Consider the following 17,869-nt stretch of genomic DNA (forward strand, 5'->3'; position numbering starts at 1 on the left):
TCAACTGTTCAGCATTCAACTCTGGTTAAGCCTGATACTTTGCAGGGCTCACCAAATTTCTAAGTGTCATTCCAACAAACAGACCCTTCAGAAAGCAGTCCTCTCATCTCAAATCATACAAGCCACAGCTTTTGTGGTACAAGCTCCCACACTGGTGGTCAAGAGGCAAGATAAACCAGTTAAGAATATGTACATTCACTTGTCCCTAGCAAGCACTATTTGAGATGAAGTCTGAACACATCTTTCATGTTTGCAGGAAACTGACATCTGCAAAGAAAATAGTTAGCATCTCACAGAAACACCTGGCATTACTGAAAATATTCCTGTGCAACTTTGCTTCTCTCTCTCACTGGTGCAATTTGTTGCTATGAAATCTCAAGAATACCAGTGATCGATTTTGAAAGTCAGCAAATATCTAACGTTTATCTAATAAGCAGCAAAAGGAGGCAGATCTGAAAACAAGTAAAAAGACAGTAAAAGAAAAATGACTGACATATAAAAAAAACCCTTTGTTTTGTTTAAATAAACCACAGGCATAAAGCACCACTACTTCCTCTTCTGGCTAATTTGCAAAATCCGTCTCTGGCTAAACACCAAAGCACTGCTCAACAGGCACACTGCTCGCAGTGGGAAGAATCCTGCTTACATTTTTAAGTAATCCTTTGCTACCAAGGACACGAGCAAACATGCATAATCCTGGCAGTTCCCACCCTGCAGAAAGGCCTGCAAGCACCCACTGTGTTGAGAAAAGTCGAAGGCAGTCTTGGCACCCACCTGGCAGCCCTCACCCTCCTAGTATGAGGCACCAACAGTGCCTGGAGCAAAGAAACACACCAGTGATACCTTATGGCACTGACTGTGTTTTGTAAGGCAGGGGAGAGGACTAAAGAGAGAAATTTAAAATCAGTAGTGATGATTCCACCCATGCCTGTTCTTATCTCATTTTTCAGTCCAACATTTGAAGGATTCTGAGCACTGAAGAGAAGCAAACCTTTACAGTCTTGTTGAATGCAGCGAAAAGAATAAGCACCAATTACACTATGACCATACTCCCACACTGAGTACTGCTGAGTGACACAGGGCTCTCCTGCCTTGACGAGGATGAGGCTGACAGATGGTGCAGATGCTCGTGTTCTCCAGAGGCAAGATGATGCTACTGACACCCACGTGAACAGCATATGATTTATGAGAGAAACGGAACAATGCCATGACTGAGGTATTTTGCTGTTGTGCCAAGTCCCCAAGCTCCTTCCTACTCTTCTTCGTGTCAACTCTATTCTTCTATTTCCCCCACCTCCGTCTTGAAGCAGCTCCCTGGTGTCATCCCATTTGCCTCTTCCCACACAGAAGTTCCCAGCAGCACCACTCTGAGCCAACTCAGTAAGCTTCCGGGTGCCAAGTTCACGTCGTTAGTATGCAGTGGACACTGACATATAGAACAGAAGTATAGATTAGCTTAGATGAAGAGAGACTGTTGTGAGTCTGTGGCTATTCACCTATTCCCTACCAACAGTTCCTGAAGTTTATTCCTGATCCAACATCAAGGGGCTTGAAGATAGTGCAGTAAAAGCACAGAAAGCTAAACAAAGAAGCAATGAAACCATCACAAGAAAACTTTCTGGAACAAGACTTTTTAAGACTCCTTTTAAGTTCATGCATCTCAGCCCTCCACCTGCAATGCTTAAGATTGTGTATGCGATATATCTTTTACCGTAAGTTTCCACACCTCCTGCAGCACCAGCCAAGAGCAATTCAGCCTCGAGACAAGTGAGGAATAAACCGGTGGGTGGTTATTGGAAGGAAAAGAAGCAACATAAGCAACACAAGACTGGCATCACACAAAGGTGAGTTATGCTGTGCAGCATCCTAGCATGTACACCAGGAAAAACAGAAAAAGTATTCAGCAGATGAAATACATGTTAGCGTACCCGTCCTTCCTTTACGTGATCCAAATTTGGCCCCAAGTAAACACAACTGCTGAGAAGTCACTGTAAATGTGCTGTTAAATCCAAGTACGAATCCACCCGTGTGTGCACTAACGTTCTTATCTGGTTAATCATATGTCGGCTTATTTGCCGGCTGTACATAAGACACCGTGTTGAACCCACACAAACCAGCACTACCTTGTGTCAACATTGCTTTCTTCCCTGTTAAGTGATGCAATGCCTACCTGTTCTAAAGCATTTAAACAAAGCCCCATAGAAAGCACACGTTATAGTCCTAACCTCGGTACTTTATCATTTTCCCCCACAAAAAAAAATTCTTTTGTTGTGCAAAACCACCTGAATCACAACGCATATAAACGAAGACAAAAGCCCGAAGCCACGCCAGTCAAAAGAGGCACACACTTGCAGTGAGGCAACACTTGACATTGCCCCATCTAATTTTTAGGCATTCAGCTCAGAGACTGGCATTCAAGTTCAAGTCAGACACCAAAACCCACATCAGTAGTGCCTGACAGAGCCTGGAGCTTAAGTGCTGAAGATCTGCCCTCTCACAGATGCACTGACATTTCTCATACTCTGTTGGTAGAGGAGGAAAAAAAATAATAATAAAAAAACCCCACAAAAGTAACAAAGGCATACCCAACAAGAATGTTTCTCAAATCTGCACTCAGATGTTCCATTAAAAATTATTGTAGTGAATTAACTATTGATTCAGCCATCCGTAGGGGTCTGGGTTACCTCAGAAGCATAAGCATCTCACTGTCATCTCTCCAATGGTGAAAACTGTCCTACGAAAAGGCAAATTTTGAGTAACAGGCTAGTAGCAGTCACTGCACTCACTTCCTCTGCACAAAGGAGTTCAAACCCACATCCCCCCACCTTCCAGGAGAGCAATGTAACAACCAGGCTGTTGACTACACCGAGGATATTTTACTTCTCTTCTGAGCCTACTAGATGAGGAAAAGAGGACGCACACTGAGGCTATACCTCTCCCCAAAGGGCATGAACCAGGCAAAGAGGAATTCTACTCTTCATTTGCTTCTAAAACTATGTGCTTTCTGTTTTAATTACAGTAATCTGACAAGAAATAGTAATCCACAGATTTTCCCTTTTCCAAAGCCCAGTCTCCTACCTCCACACAAATCTGCAGTTTCACACACACACAAAGCTGCCCCTGAAAACCTAAGAGCTGTATTTGAAATCGGAGCTCCACAAGTCAGATCGGCCAGAGTTTCAGAGGGAAAAAAAAGTATTTACTACTCACAGACAAGCAATAAAAATACCCTTCAGGCAACTGCTCAAACTGTGAAAAGAGACCGAGTCACACGATCTTTATTTGTTCCCTTCCCACACACAGACTCCCTGGCAGATGAAACGCAAGAAAGCCCACATCAGTATGCTCAGGAGGTGAAAGCTCAGGTTTGCCAGCCTTTTACCAGGCAACACGGTCAACATCAACCAGAACGTGTCAACGTGCAGCCCCACAGGCTGCATAATTAGGCAGGTTCTGGCATTTTCCAGTCACCGATGCAGGGAGCTGTTGTAAAAACCCTCATGGCAAGGCATAACGAACTTCTGGAAACACAACTGGGCTGCAGGAAAAAAAGCAAGTCCTAAGCAGTACGTGATACTGAGATCACCTAGAAAAAGCCTTACGAGTATGTAAATAAGGGAGCATGTATGAATGACTTCATACTTAACTTTTGTGTGCTCAACCCTGCAACCGTGGTGTGCATGTGTGTGTGACTTCCTAAGGTGCTCTTTTCAAAGAGGAAAAAGTGAGTGCCAACCTTCCTTCCCCCCTTCTCAAAGAACTGGCACCATGCACGTTGCCTGGCCTGCCCCACCAGCTGCCAGGACAGGTGGGACTGTCTGGGTGCCAGTGCAAAGCTGAGCAAAAGAAGCCGCTCCATCCGTGGAGCCGGTGTGTCACCTGCTACCAGAGTCAACCACGGGAGAAGCTGGGACAGACCGTTTACGTTTGGGTTTCACAGGGGTTTGTCAGCACTCTCAACTCAGTCCTTGCTTCTGCCAACTCCAACTCCAGCTATCGCTCCTCCTGGCTGAGGCTTCCCACCCCTTCAGCCTGGCCCTGACCTGTACCATTTTCCCAGGCATCTGAGGACAGATCATTTTCCTCAGATCTGTTGCCTCCAGCTCCCGTGGCAACAAACCAGAGGTGGCAGAGAGCACTAGTGGTGTAGGAAAAGCTGTTCCTGCGTCCAATTCCTACCCTCTCCACCCGAGGAGGCAGACGTGGCTGCTAGCAAAGTTCTGCTCCATTCTTCAAGGCTTCATATTAAACACGCTTCAGGCAGAAAAAGCCTTCGGAAAAAACTAACTTTCAAACTAATAAAGCCTTTGAGACAGTGTGCCAAGAAATAGATTTTCTTTTTAATCCATCATTTGATCAAATACAGACTTTTCCTCAAAAAAAAACAAACAGTCTGTTAGGCTGTTATCAGACACAGAAATGTAACAAGTTAAATGTCAAATTCGCGCTGCAAAGCATGGAGAAGTCACACTGGTAATAGTGCACTGAAATGGATGCACTTCTTTGCTCTTCTTGAGTTTTACTCTTGAGAGTAACCAAACTATTTATTTTTCCCACTTAAATTCCAAAGATACATATTTGTACCTGATGCACACACCTGGAACCGAACTTCATCCTCTCTGGAAGTTGTTTAATGGTTAAAAAACAATAGCAGGATCTAGGAGACATCATGCAGTCCTAAATACACAAAATACACATTACCCACTTGTACTTTAATCCGGATTAGAGCATAGCCAGGCAACGCTGCAGTACAAATATTTGCCAGTAGCCATAGCCAACTATCATGCCAGAAATATATCAGGCGGAGAAGAAAAAAAAAAAAAAAGAGCTGCTCGTCTCATGTAAATTTAATGTCAGAATACATTATCTGTGACTGCACTTCACAACTCCACATGGCTTTGTGCGGAATATAAAATGCTGTGATTTACAGCATAATAAATGTTTGCTAAATGCCTTAATTGCCCTCTCTTCTTTCAAAGTGGCACTTTATTATTAGCTTACAGAGTGTGTTATGTAAGGCAGATAATTTTTTCCTAATTCTTTATCGACACCTTAAAAATCTGTATTTTACTAATATTCCTTTGAATAAGAAGAGTGCCTGCTTTACCTCAGCATCCAGTGATGAACAGCCGCATTAGGCTCCTCGTTACTATGGCAATATTACGTAGGAGGTACAGAAACAGACTCATGCTTTTATCTTCTCCCTTTGTACTTAGAATATACTCTCTTCCCCCTCTTCATTTTTGAACAAAAACAGCCACAAAGGGGAATGGTGAATCATTCAGAGAATCAAAACAAAGTTTGTTTTATTAACTTTGTTGTTATATTAACTGAGGATAAATTGCAAGGCTATGAATGAGATATAAACACCAAAGACCTTAAGACATGATCTCACAAACAAAGTATTTTCTCTCTTTGAATGAAAATAAAAATGAAGCACCAGTGACCCACTCCGCTTGCTTCTCAAGCAAAACTGAGCCCCTTTGCTGTTTAGCAGTACCCAGGCAATGGGGAGAGCAAGGATCACTCACACGACTTGCTGTTTCCCCTGGAAACAACTAAACCAGTCAACATAGGCACATTCGTGAGTGTCAGGTGGGATGGAATCCCACTTTTTAATGTGACCTCGTCCAAGAAGCAATGGAAATAGGCTGTTGCATGACTGCCAACAACATCTCCTCTGTGTTCATCTGCCTCTAACTAGTAATGGTTTGAGACCCCCAAAAAAACATAGAATGCAGAGTAAACTCCTCAGGTGGTCAATGCAATATGAGTATTCAATCCTGTTGGTGCAATCAAGATATTTACAGCAAAACATCTCATTTCCATCTGTTGACTCAGCCACTTGCAGAAGCTCTCCCTGGTTCTATCAGTCAAAGCAAACCAGATGAGCAAACGTCCCCAGCCCAGGCCAGCCAAATTCACTGGATGCCATGGCTTAAGGAGGTTTGGAAAGAGAAAAGAAAAATAGCCCACCCCACGCCCACCTCCTCCCAAAAAATAAATCAACTCTTCAACTCAAGAAAGGTATGCTTTAGGATTTCTAGCTTGATATATCACAAAAGAGTACCAGCACAGCATTTCTTTAGTTGCTCATTCAGACAGAGCGAGATTTGGCAGATGACTTTTTGTAGTCCATGATTCTATTTCCACTTCAGTACTGCCCTAGACAACCCATTTTTCTTTCTCCTTTGTCCCACTAGGTTCATCGCTTTGACAGCTACGCATTTTCAATGTACGTTCCTGTAGCTTTCAGCATTTTCTAAAATTACTTGCCAGTGGAGGTAGGGATTCCCGATTACCAGGTTTAAGCCTATGTGCTATTGTCTTATTCTTCTTTCAGAAATTTCATTAAACCCTTAGAAGTAATCTGCAGATACCAGGTAATCCACAAATTGCAGAATTTTTAACTCCTGCTGGTATACAAACCAGAGTTTATTTTGACATATTGCTGTAAGTAAATGCAGAAAAAAACAGAAGGTGGTTAATCTTAACTTTGCAGCAAGGCGTTTCCCATGGGCAGCAGAGAGAAGCCCTGTAGAGGTATATATTTCATAAGAACACCAGAAAAAGAAAACAAAAAATACACCTCTCAACTGTAAACTATCAGTATGACTCATAAGGTTAACAATAGGGACGTGAATACCATACCTTGCACAATAATCTCTCCCAAACTTGCCAGGAACTGAAAACCAGTCCAAAAGGTATTGTAAGCATCAACAGGAATTCTGTATTTGCTGTTTCACAGTAATTCCCCCCTGCAACACTGCCAGTTTTAAATTAAAGATATCATGGTGATCCCTAACAGTACTGGGTCAGACTATTTCCTGTTTTGACAGAAGCTTATTGTAAGCTCAGTGGGAAAAATTAGGAAACCATGAGATTCAAAGTAGTAGATTAATATTCTTCTTCTACCTGTAATTTAGAAGAATCACTTACTAACGGCATCTTGTATATTAACCTCCAGATATATCTGCCAAGCCAAATTATTTCTACCCTAAGACGACCTGTGTAAAGTCTGCACACATTTTCCTCAAGGTTTAAAGCAGCTCAATGACTGCCCATGAACTGAAAAAAAACTCATTCTCCATAGAACAAATGGTTGAATACACTGACTAGTACAAAATATCTTCATAACAAGTACTTAACACCAGGGCATCATAGTGTTCCTTGTCAGTGATGTTTGTACAGAGCGTTTGTGCCTGTCCTGAGAAGAGATTTCAGTTATTGCAAACTAATGCAGAGAAGGCATGTTAAAGTGCAAGACAGCCCACTTGGTTAGAGTCATGAAATTCACTCTCAAGATCCGTTCAGTGCTTCACACGGTGGTAAAAAAGTAAATCCTAATGATATACAGTCCCACTCCATGAGCCACAGAGCCTCCCCCACCCCAGGCTCCGATCCAACCCATCAAGAACCCTAATGAGTTTTTTCCCTGTTAATTGCTATCAAGTGCTTCACACACCTAGCCTCTTTTCTTGAGAATCTTGCTTTTATGTGCTTCTACTTCTGTTCTAGTCACAAATAGTTTCTGTTAGTTTTTAATTTAAAGCATTAAGGGTTTTGCTGCTTAGCATTGTTCCCACTCAGGTTTTGCTACTCAGAAAATGCCCAAAGAAAATGCTGCAAATCATTTCCCCTCCCCTCACTACATGACTTACCTGATCAGCTGTTGGTACTACACTGGTGGGTAAAACTCAGGCAGCCAAATGAATGCTAAAAAAGAAAATCAGAACACTAGAAATTACTACAATTTGCTCTCTTCTGTGCTAATTGCTAAGAAGCTAATAGCTTCCGTGCTTATTTATTTTTATGCTTAATCAGGAACTTTTCTTCCTTTTCATTCACAGTTCAGCTTTTACCAGCACTCAGAAGTGTGATGGTGACAGGAAAGATGAGGAAATTATTACACTCCTTTAGTCAGAGTGCTGAAAGCCGAACATCAGTTGACCCTCATTCAACAGTTCATTTGACCACAACGTGAAACTAATTTGAGGAGCAGAAATCATTCTTAAGGATTTTATTACACCTAGCACTTCCAGCCAAAATGTGAGCCCTCACAATACGAACGACCTAAGGCCATTATCGCAAGATCCCTTACTGCAAAACACAGACTAGATGGTTTTGATATCTTCAATTTCATAAAAACAAAACAACCAAGAAAACTTTAAGCCATTCCAGAGCTCTCAAGCCTTCATCACAAGTTGCAGAGAAGGGAAAAATTTTGACTTAAAATAACATCCTTCAAAAAAAACATTTAACAACTGTTTCAGTAAAATTAAAAGGGGCTAAAGCCCTTATTTAATCAGCTATGCACTCATTTTACCACTATCACTGGGAGCCAGTCTCTCTCTCTGGAAGAAGCTCCTTGCCCACACCACATCCATGGGCTGGCTGGCTCCTGGAGCCGGGTGCTGACCCAGACCCGAGCTCCGCAGCTGAGCAGCCCCGCTACAAGCATGCAGTCTGTTCACGTCCCAACGTTTTGCCCATATTCTCAGAAACAGCAAGAGCATCTATGAATAACAAAAAATCAGCAACTATTTCGAAATGCTATTGCTTCAGGTATCAACCCCTGGGAAGGGAAAATAAACACTCAGGGCTTTCTCGGAGGTCAGACACTGAGCTGCAGTAACTTTGGTGCTGCCGGAGCTGAGCAGGAAAGGTGGGTAACCAGGGTCGCTTCAGACTCGCCTCGTTACCCAGACACCAGCTGGGACCTCGCACGTTGCTGCGAGCGGTCGTTGCAAAATGGGGATTTCTCTTTCAGGAAGCGCCAAAGCCAAACCTTCTCGAAAGCCCTTCTTCTCTTTACAAAACCACCGCTCGGGAGAGGCTTAAATCTTAAGAGAGAAAACAGAACGTGCCTTTAACCACCTCACAAAAAAAAAAAAAAAACACCCACCCCTTAACTGGAGGCCGAACTGCTGAAGAAGACAAGCGATGCCAACCCCCCGCCTCGACCCTCTCCGGGGAGCGAGGGGCCGCCGAGGCGGGGGGGGCCGCCGCGGAGGGCAGCAGCGGGGCGGGGGCAGCGCCTGGCTGGGCTCCACGGGCGTGTTCTGGTGAGGAACAGCACGCAGGAACGTAAAAGCTGGGCAAGAGCATGCTCTTCCCTCAGCTTTGGGGAGGAAAAAAAAAAAAAAAAAAAAAGAGATACTGACTGTGTCAGTGCGGTGGGGAAGTTGAGATTCGGGCTGGAACCCCAGAGCAAACTTGGCGATGCGCAGGGGTGGGGCTGTTCGGTTAGATAAGCGTGAGCTTCACCTGTGTCTGGCTTCTCCAGGCTTGCTCAGCAATAGCAGTAAGGCCGACACCGTTTATTACCTTTTTTTTTAAAAAAAAAAAAAAAAGAAAAAAAAAGAGAGACTCAATATGTTGGGTTTGCTTCTTTTTTTTTTTTTCATTTTCTACCATAAATCATACTGATATGTTTGGAGGAAGGAGGGAAGCTATCCATCCTGAAGCAAGTATTGATTATTTTAAGCATCCATGGCACCAGCTACTCGTAACTCTCTCTCAGCAGCTAAAAGGGTTATGCGTGGGAGATGGTCTGAGACTGCTTGAAGGTGGCTAATATACTGTAAAAAGCAAATGTAGTGACTTCCAGACTGCTTGTTGGTTCTTCCAGCAAAGGCAGATCTATGCCACCTGAAAAGTATTCCTGAACACATCTGATCTGTTCACCAGGACAGAAGAACGGTTCTTACCTACTTCAGTACTTACACTGGGGCGTGCGGGCAGGTCCGCAGGCTGAGCATCGAGCTGGGGCTCGGGGAAGCTCCCCTTGCCTTGGTGGAGCACAGGCGTGGCAGAGGGACAGAAGAGATGCTGTTTCCCAGCACCCCGCTTGCGTTTTCCAATCATGCCAACAGCACTCTGTCTTCAACCTGTGCCTCAGGTAGACGAAGGCTTAGGCTGATTGGAGGCCCGGGAATGGAGGTGCTGTGGTGGGAAGTTTTGGTTCTCGGCACTTCAGAGGGCTCCCGCTCTTTCAGCAGGAAAAGGAACCGTGATTAGTTCACGATACGATGCCTATTGGCATACAATTAAGTAATGGATCTTAGGCAGCAGTAGCAATGCTGTGCAAAGACAAATGCAGTGACTTATTTCAGGGTTTTCACTGTTGCCTGAATCTCCACAGGCATTTTTGTCTTTTGAAGCCTGCCACTGGGCTCAAATGGCTATTATACCACGTATTAATGAAGTAAATAAGCAGTTTCATAATGTTTAATTTACCTACAATTTTTGGATACTAGAATTCATTAGTTCTCTTTTCTAACTGAAAAAATACTGAGAGGTAAGCTGTATGCAAAATTAACAGAAGTTACTGTTAGTATGTAGGAAGTAACTTCCTATGTCTATTCTAATATTGCTCGTAAGATTGATGGACATTTCAGACAGAAGTGTTCAGAACACTAGAGGCACTATTTACCATTAAAAGAGAGCAGAAAGGTAGCAAATACTGAAAACAATACATCTTGCTGTTAACATTGAGTGAAGGAGGTACTGTTCCAAGCAGGCATTAGGTATATGACTCCAGAGAGCCCAGTGGATCTTAGAATCCAGGGCAAAATCAGGACTGCCCATCAGGATGAGCCCATCTCAGGCCCATTTCCAAATATCATGTGCAATGACTTACCCAACACAATAGATGCATGATCGCTGGGTAGCTTTCTTCAAATTAAGTCTTTAGGAAAAAAAAATCTATCTAGTTTCTGACTTCTCAAATTCTCCTTTCTAGTGTACTTTCAGCAGGTTCCTTCTTCATCAGACTTGGCAGTCCCCTTCAATCCTGTCCCACCCTCCCACTCCCAAGTCATGCCGTATTTGCTGCTGTTGTGTGTTCAAATTTATTGAATTTTCTGCCGCACTTCAGACTCTGAACAGACAGCTTTCAGCCTCACAAGTAAGCTTTATCATATTTGAGCCTTTAATGAGTGAATCACTTTTTGTTGCAATTGGAGATACTGATTATAGTCGCTAGAAAAGCATGGAGCAGTTTTAAGGAACATTTGTAAGAGTCCAGGATGGTCCTTTATAAACTCACATTCCCAAAAGAGACATGAGAGGAAAACTCAGCTACATCTCAACTACTACTGTTTTCCTCGTTAGAAAAGGGAAAAACAACAACAATAAAAAAGTGGGTCTGATACCAATCCAGCATAAATTAAATTTGGCAGAAAATTTGCAATTGTTAAGGCAGATTTGCTTGAAGATGTTACTGAAAATTGATGAATACAGCAGTAGTTTTGCAAACTCAGTTAAAATGATATAAAGATGCATGTGTTTCATAGCTAGCACTGAAAATGCCCCTTTACATTTGCTTAAATGAAACAGAATTGCTCTCCATACATTCTGATGCCCCATGCTTTCCTCTCTGGCCTTTGAGCATAGTTATTTCACACCTGTGTTGTATTGGTTCATTATTTTTTCAATAGCTGTATCAATACATTTAATAAATAAATATTTTCTCAAAGCATCTCTTCTGTTATTCCTGAAGTTCCAGAGGAAAAAAAAAAAACCACACGGAAAAAAGTGTTTGAACAAACCTGGAGCAAAAGGGAATATTGTACAAAACGTAGCGCATCACTATGTTGTGCAACTAATCTATAGAAAGGTTTATCTCCCATCATCTAATAGAACAGTCAAAACAGACATAATTTGGTGTAAACAACTGCCATCTACATGAAATAAGTATTAATTCCCAATTTGTGCCACTAAACTGTGTTTTACTCTGAGTAAATGCAACTTAACGCGTTCCTACACGCTCAAACATTCATGTGCGAAATGCTTACCACACCATAGTAAATATTTAGGTCTTTCTTTTGTTCGGAGAGTCTGGATAACAACAACGTGAGAGCGGCAATAAGTGGCCAAGACAACAACTGCGAGTAAGCCCGTTAAGGTTTGCCTTTTTCCCTTCCACCAGTGATTTCGTACACTGGGCCCCTCCCGACACACAGAGCCGAGCTGAGCATCAGGTACGGCGACAGCCTGGAGCGGCGGGAGGCCGGGGAGGCTGCAGCGGATCCCGGGGACCCGCCGAGGGGATTTGCCGCTGACAAAGGCTGCTGCTGCTGCGGCGCATCTCCCGCCCTCCTCCTCCACCCCGTACGCCGACAGCGGCTCGAAAGGTCGCACGGGTCTGAATTGCCGCCTGGGTATGTGTTGCGGGGGGGCAGCAATCACACAGTCCGCGCACCGACACGGCCGCTCCTCTCGTTTACCGGCGCCGGGCAGCGGAGCAGCCCCTTGCCCACGCCGTGGCTGCGCCCACCCTCCTATTGTCTGGGGCTCTCCCCGGGAGGGCTGCTCCCCGCCACTCCGGCGCGGTGGCCGCCGCGATCTGCGCCCCCTCCCCGGCAGGGACCCGGCTCCATCTGCTCGTCATCCCGCCTTCTACCGCCGCACCGGCTCCTTCGTGTCGCTGAATCCCCGGCGCTGCGGTTTGAAGAGGCATCCTCGGGTTCCGGCAGCTCAGGGTTTTGTTTGGAGCCGAGTTGTCGGCGACTCTATTACCGGCCATTCGAAAGAAGCAAATGGTTTGCACTGCACACGCTCTGTACTGTTACCGCCCGCCACCCTTATCGTGAGGACGCCCCGACAGCAAATACACTGGCACTCACAGAGAGACTGGGAATAGCCCAACGCCAAGGCTACTGCAGCACAAAAGTCGAGTCGTTTATTCAAATAAATTAAAAAATGAACTTTTATATACAAATATACAAAATCATTACGCACATCATATAAAGCAGAAGTCTTAAAAAAAATGGGGGGCGAGGACGGACGCCCACAGCCAGTTCCTCTCGCTCCCAGCAGCCGGGCACTGGCGGGCGGAGGCCGGTGCCGCTCCTTTGTCCCTCGTCCCAGCGGCGGCGCCGCCCCGGGGACCGGCTCCGGGCGGCGGACGCCACCGCCCAGCCCTTACCGTCACTCGCCAGGTCTCGCCCCGGCGCGGACGACACCACAAAGGACACAACAGCTACGGACAGCGGACGGCGCCGCCGTCTCCTCCCCGGGCTCCGCTCCCCGAAATCCCGCGGCGGGGCTCAGAGGGTGCCCAGGTGCGGCAGCCTCTCCAGCCTGTCGGGGCGGTCGCGGCCGGCCGCGCTCTCCACGCCGCGCAGCCACTCGGTACATTTCCGCACCAGCCCCTCGTCCACCGCGGCCCCCGCCGCCGCCTCCTCTTCCTCGTACTCCTCGTCGTCGTAGCGGTGCCTGTCGTTGAGCAGCGAAATCTTCAGCAGGGCGCGCAAGTCGCCGCCGCCCGCCCGGCCGCCGCGCCGCGCCGGGGCCGGGACCGGGGCCGCCCTGCCGCCGGGGGAAGGGGCGGGCTGCCCCCGCTGCCGCTCCAGGCTGCGCCGCTGCAGCACCCGAATGGCCTCCGGGGGCAGGCTCAGCGACAGGCGCAGCGCCGTCTCCCCCGGCGCCCCGCCGAGGCTCTCGCAGGAGCGGCTGCCCGCCGCCGGCGGCCCCGGCCGCCCCCGCGGCTGCGGCGGAGCGGGCTGTGGCCGCGACCCCCGCTCGGCCGGCGGCCTCCGCGGCGGCTGCCGCTGCAGGGAGCAGCAGGGCCAGGAGCTGGAGAGGGGGCCCGCCCGCTCCGGGGGCGCCCCCCGCGCCTTCCTCGCCGTCTTCTCTTCCGCGGGCCGAGGCGCCGCCTTCTTAGGGGCCGCCGCCACCGGCTTCTTGGGCTGCGCCCGGGCGGCGGCGGGGGAAGCGGCGGGAGCCGGCAAGATGGGCGGCAGGGACGGGGTGCGGCCGGGAGCTCCCTCCGGGTCGTCGCTGCGGGCCCAGGGAGCCGCGGTGCGCGCTCCGGGCAGGGCGGCGCATCTCCCCGCCGGCGGACAGGGTCCCGCGGCGCGCCGGGGCTGCAGCCCCATGGCGACAGGCGGACGAGCAGCCCCCAGCCGGCGGCGGCGCGGGGTGCGGACTCCGTCTGTGCCGACAGCCGCCGCTTTTCCCCCCTTGACAACCCGCCCCCCTTCCCGCCCTTCGCCCGCCCCGGGAACACCCTTTCCTCGGCGCGGGGTGGGCGCGCGGGCGGGGACGGAGGTCGTCCTGGCGCTACTCGTCCTTCCCGGACCAGCCGCCCTGTCGAGACAGCCGAATCCCTGCCCGGCCCGCAGCAGACCCGGAGGGAAGGTACGGCGGGCTCACGGCCCCCGTGGCGGGCAGGCGCTGAATTCCTCCGAAAGTCCTCAAGCGTCCAAGGGTGAAAGGGCAGGCTTTTAGTGTCACGTTGAACTAGCACCCTCGCACACCGTGTTCCAAACATTAATTATTCTGTTTCGAGCTCCTGGACGACTGGAGTTACCGTGAATAAGGGCAGGCAGACAGGACAAGAGTGCTGTCAGCCACACCAAGACCTAGAGGAGGCTTGTACCTACACGAAATTCCAAAACACGAGCCCCTTGAAGGACAAGAGGAGCCTGGCTTGGTAATGAAGAGTCTAGTGTGTTATTTAGGGTACTTGAAAAGTAAGGACTTTTATGACTGCCGCCTCCTTCCTCAAAAAAAAACCTGTTAAGTGTTGAGTGATGTGCTTTGCCTTAATCACAGAGGGAACTGAGGCTAGGAAGAAGATCTCTGGACTAGGCTCTTCCTCTTTAGCCTGAACCTCGAATAGACAGGTTTTTTCCCCTTCCTGACACTACAGCTCACATCTTTTCAAATCCATTCCTCCTTTTATTTGTGGATTAGCAGAAAAAAAAAAAAATTCAAAACAACTGGGGTTTACAACACAGGTAATCCAGCAAATCCATCCTGTACTAAAAAGAACCCACTATAAAATAATACGAGCCATCAAACATTAAGGATTTAACTTTGCTCCTGAATAACGAATAGCTCTTAGTTGCAAAAAACTAGAAATGAGAACATCCTATTGAAGCTAGGTAAAGTATTAAAGTCACTTCTGCAAATCTAATAACCAAATTTAACCATAATCATATTCATATCCCACCTTTTAAACGTATTTTCATATTTATTCAAATGTAATGCTGAATTTTTCAGCCCTCTATAGCAGATTCCTAAATAAAAAATAGTTTAGGCACCTTTAAAACGAATTTATTTCATGAATCTCATTTATACATTAGCCATAAGTTCTTTTAGTAAAAAGTATATAAGTATCAAAGTAAGAAAAAAATTGTTTAAAATATAGCTTTTTAATAAAATCATAGAATCATAGAATGGCACAGGCTGGAAGGGACCTTAGAGATCATCTAATCCAACCTCCCTGTCATGGGCAGGGACGCCTCTCAACTAGATCAGGCTACTCAAGGCTCCGTCCAACCTGGCCTTGAACACCTCCAGGGAGGGGGCATCCACAACTTCTCTGGGCAATTTATTCCAAAGTCTTACCACCCTCGTACTGAAGAATTTTTTCCTAAGATCTAATCTAAATCTGTTCTCCTTCAACTTAAACCCATTTCCCCTTGTCCTATCAGTGGACACTCTTGTGAAAGTCCCTCCCCAGCCTTCCTGTAGGTTCCCTTCAGGTATTGGAAGGCAGCTATTAGGTCCCTCCGAAGTCTTCTCTTTTCAAGGCTGAACAATCCCAGCTCCCGCAACCTGTCCTCGTAGCAGAGGTGCTCCAGCCCCTGGATCATCTTTGTGGCCCTCCTCTGAACACGCTCCAACAAATCTATGTCTCTCTTACGGTGGGGACACCAGAACTGGACACAGTATTCGAGGTGGGGTCTCACAAGAGCAGAGTAGAGGGGGAGAATCACCTCTCTTGACCTGCTGACCACGCTTCTCTTGATACATCCCAGGACGCGGCTGGCCTTCTGGGCCACATGAGCGCACTGCCAGCTCATGTTGAGCTTCTCATCTCATAAACACCCCCAAGTCCTTCTCTTCAGGGCTACTCTCAACCCACTCTGTGCCCGGTTTGTATTTGTGCCTAGGATTGGCCCGACCCAGGTGAAGGACCTTGCATTTTGACTTGTTGAAGCTCATGCAGTTAGCACTGGCCCAATTCTCAAGCCTATCAAGGTCCCTCTGTATGGAATCTCTTCCCTCAAGTGAGTCCACGGCACCACACAACTTGGTGTCATCGGCAAACTTACTGAGGGTACACTCGATGCCGTCATCCATGTTGCTGACACAGATGTTGAACAGCACTGGACCCAGAACAGACCCCTGAGGGACACCGCTTGACACTGGTCTCCATGTAGACATCGCACCATTGACCACAACTCTTTGAGTGCGACCATCCAGCCAGTTCTTTATCCACCGAGTGGTCCATCTGTCAAATCCGTGTCTCTCCATTTTAGAGACAAGGATGTCATGTGGGACAGTGTCAAATGCCTTGCACAAGTCCAGGAAAACGACATCCGTTGCTTTACCCACGTCAATCAGCACTGTAGCTTTGTCATAGAAGGCCACTAAATTAGTCAGGCACGACTTGACCCTAGTGAAGCCATGTTGGCTGTCACCAACCACTTGGTTATTTTTTATGTGCCTTAGTACAGCTACCAGGAGAATCTGTTCCATGATTTTACCTGGCACAGAGGTAAGGCTGACTGGTCTGTAGTTTCCCGGGTTGTCCTTGGTCCCTTTTTTAAAGATGGGGGTTACGTTAGCCCTTTTCCAATCTGTAGGAACCTCACCAGACTGCCAGGACCTCTCAAATATGATGGCTAGTGGCCTAGCAACTTCAGCCGCCAGTTCCTTCAGGACCCGTGGATATATCTCATCAGGTCCCATGGACTTGTGCACCTTCAGGTTCTCTAGGTGTTCCAGGACCTGACCTACTCCTACACCCTGGGTGGTTCTTCACTCTCCCAGACCCAGCCAGCATCCTCTGTGATTTGGGTGAGGTGGTTCGAGTGGTTGCCAGTGAAGACTGAGGCAAAAAAGTTGTTGAAAATTTCAGCCTTCTCCATGTCCTCAGCAACCAGGTCACCCGTATCTTTCCGGAGGGGCCCCACATTCTCTCTCATTTTTCTTTTTTCTCTCACATACCTATAAAATCCTTTTCTGTTATTTCTAATATCGCTGGCCAGATTTGACTCTGTCAGGGCCTTAGCTTTTCTAACCTGATCTCTGAGTACACGAGCAACTTCCTTGTACTCATCCCAGGTTACCAGTCCCTGCTTCTATGCTTTGTGTAATCCCCTTTTGTATTTGATTTTAGCCAGGAGTTCTTTGTTTATCCATATAGGTCTCCTGGTGTTTTTGCCTGGCTTCTTCCTTTTAGGGATGCAATGCCTTTGAACTTGGAGGAGATGATCTTTGAAAGTCAACCAGCAATCTTGGGCTCCCAGTCCTTCCAGGGCTTTATCCCATGGCACACTACCAAGGAGGTTCCTGAAGCGGCGAAAGTCAGCTCTTCTGAAATCAAGGGTTTCAAGCTTGCTGAGCTTCCCCCTCTTAGCTGCCCTTAGGATCTCAAACTCCACCATCTCATGGTCACTGCAGCCAAGGCTACCCATGAGTTCAACATTACCTACCAGCCCTTCCCTACTGACGAGAACAAGGTCTAACATGGCACCTCTCCTCGTTGGTTCCTATATCACTTGGATAGGGAAGTTATCGTTAATGCATTCCAGGAATCCCCTGGATTGCTTGTTCCCTGCCATGTTGTTTTTCCAACTGATATCTGGGTGGTTAAAATCCCCCATGAGGACCAGGGCTTGTGAACGAGCAGCAACTCCTATCTGCCTATGTAGGGCCTCATCCACTTGGTCCTCCTGATTGGGTGGTCTGTAGCAGACTCCCACTGTAAAGTCTCCTACCCTTCCTTTCACCCTGGCCCACAGGCACTCGGTTCTTTCGTCATCACTTGCCAGGTGGAGCTCCATGCATTCTAGCTGTTCATTGACATAGAGGGCAACACCCGCTTCTCGTCTCCCCTGCCTGTCCT

General features: G+C 47.2%; 1 protein-coding gene across 1 annotated transcript; it reads right to left on the reverse strand.

Moving 5' to 3' along the window:
• Positions 1-13,052: 13,052 nt before the first annotated feature.
• On the reverse strand, positions 13,053-13,883 carry PRR18 (proline rich 18). The gene has a single exon (XM_086626908.1). It carries the CDS (start codon positions 13,881-13,883, stop codon positions 13,053-13,055), a length of 831 nt encoding a protein of 276 aa, XP_086483034.1.
• Positions 13,884-17,869: the final 3,986 nt, after the last annotated feature.

This window comes from Tauraco erythrolophus, chromosome 2 (assembly GCF_009769465.1).
Source record: "Tauraco erythrolophus isolate bTauEry1 chromosome 2, bTauEry1.pri, whole genome shotgun sequence".
NCBI lineage: Eukaryota > Metazoa > Chordata > Aves > Musophagiformes > Musophagidae > Tauraco > Tauraco erythrolophus.

What these genes read in the sequence shown, in the direction of transcription:
- PRR18 (XM_086626908.1), bottom strand. Translation starts at nt 13,883, where the DNA reads ATGGGGCTGCAGCCCCGGCGCGCCGCGGGACCCTGTCCGCCGGCGGGG.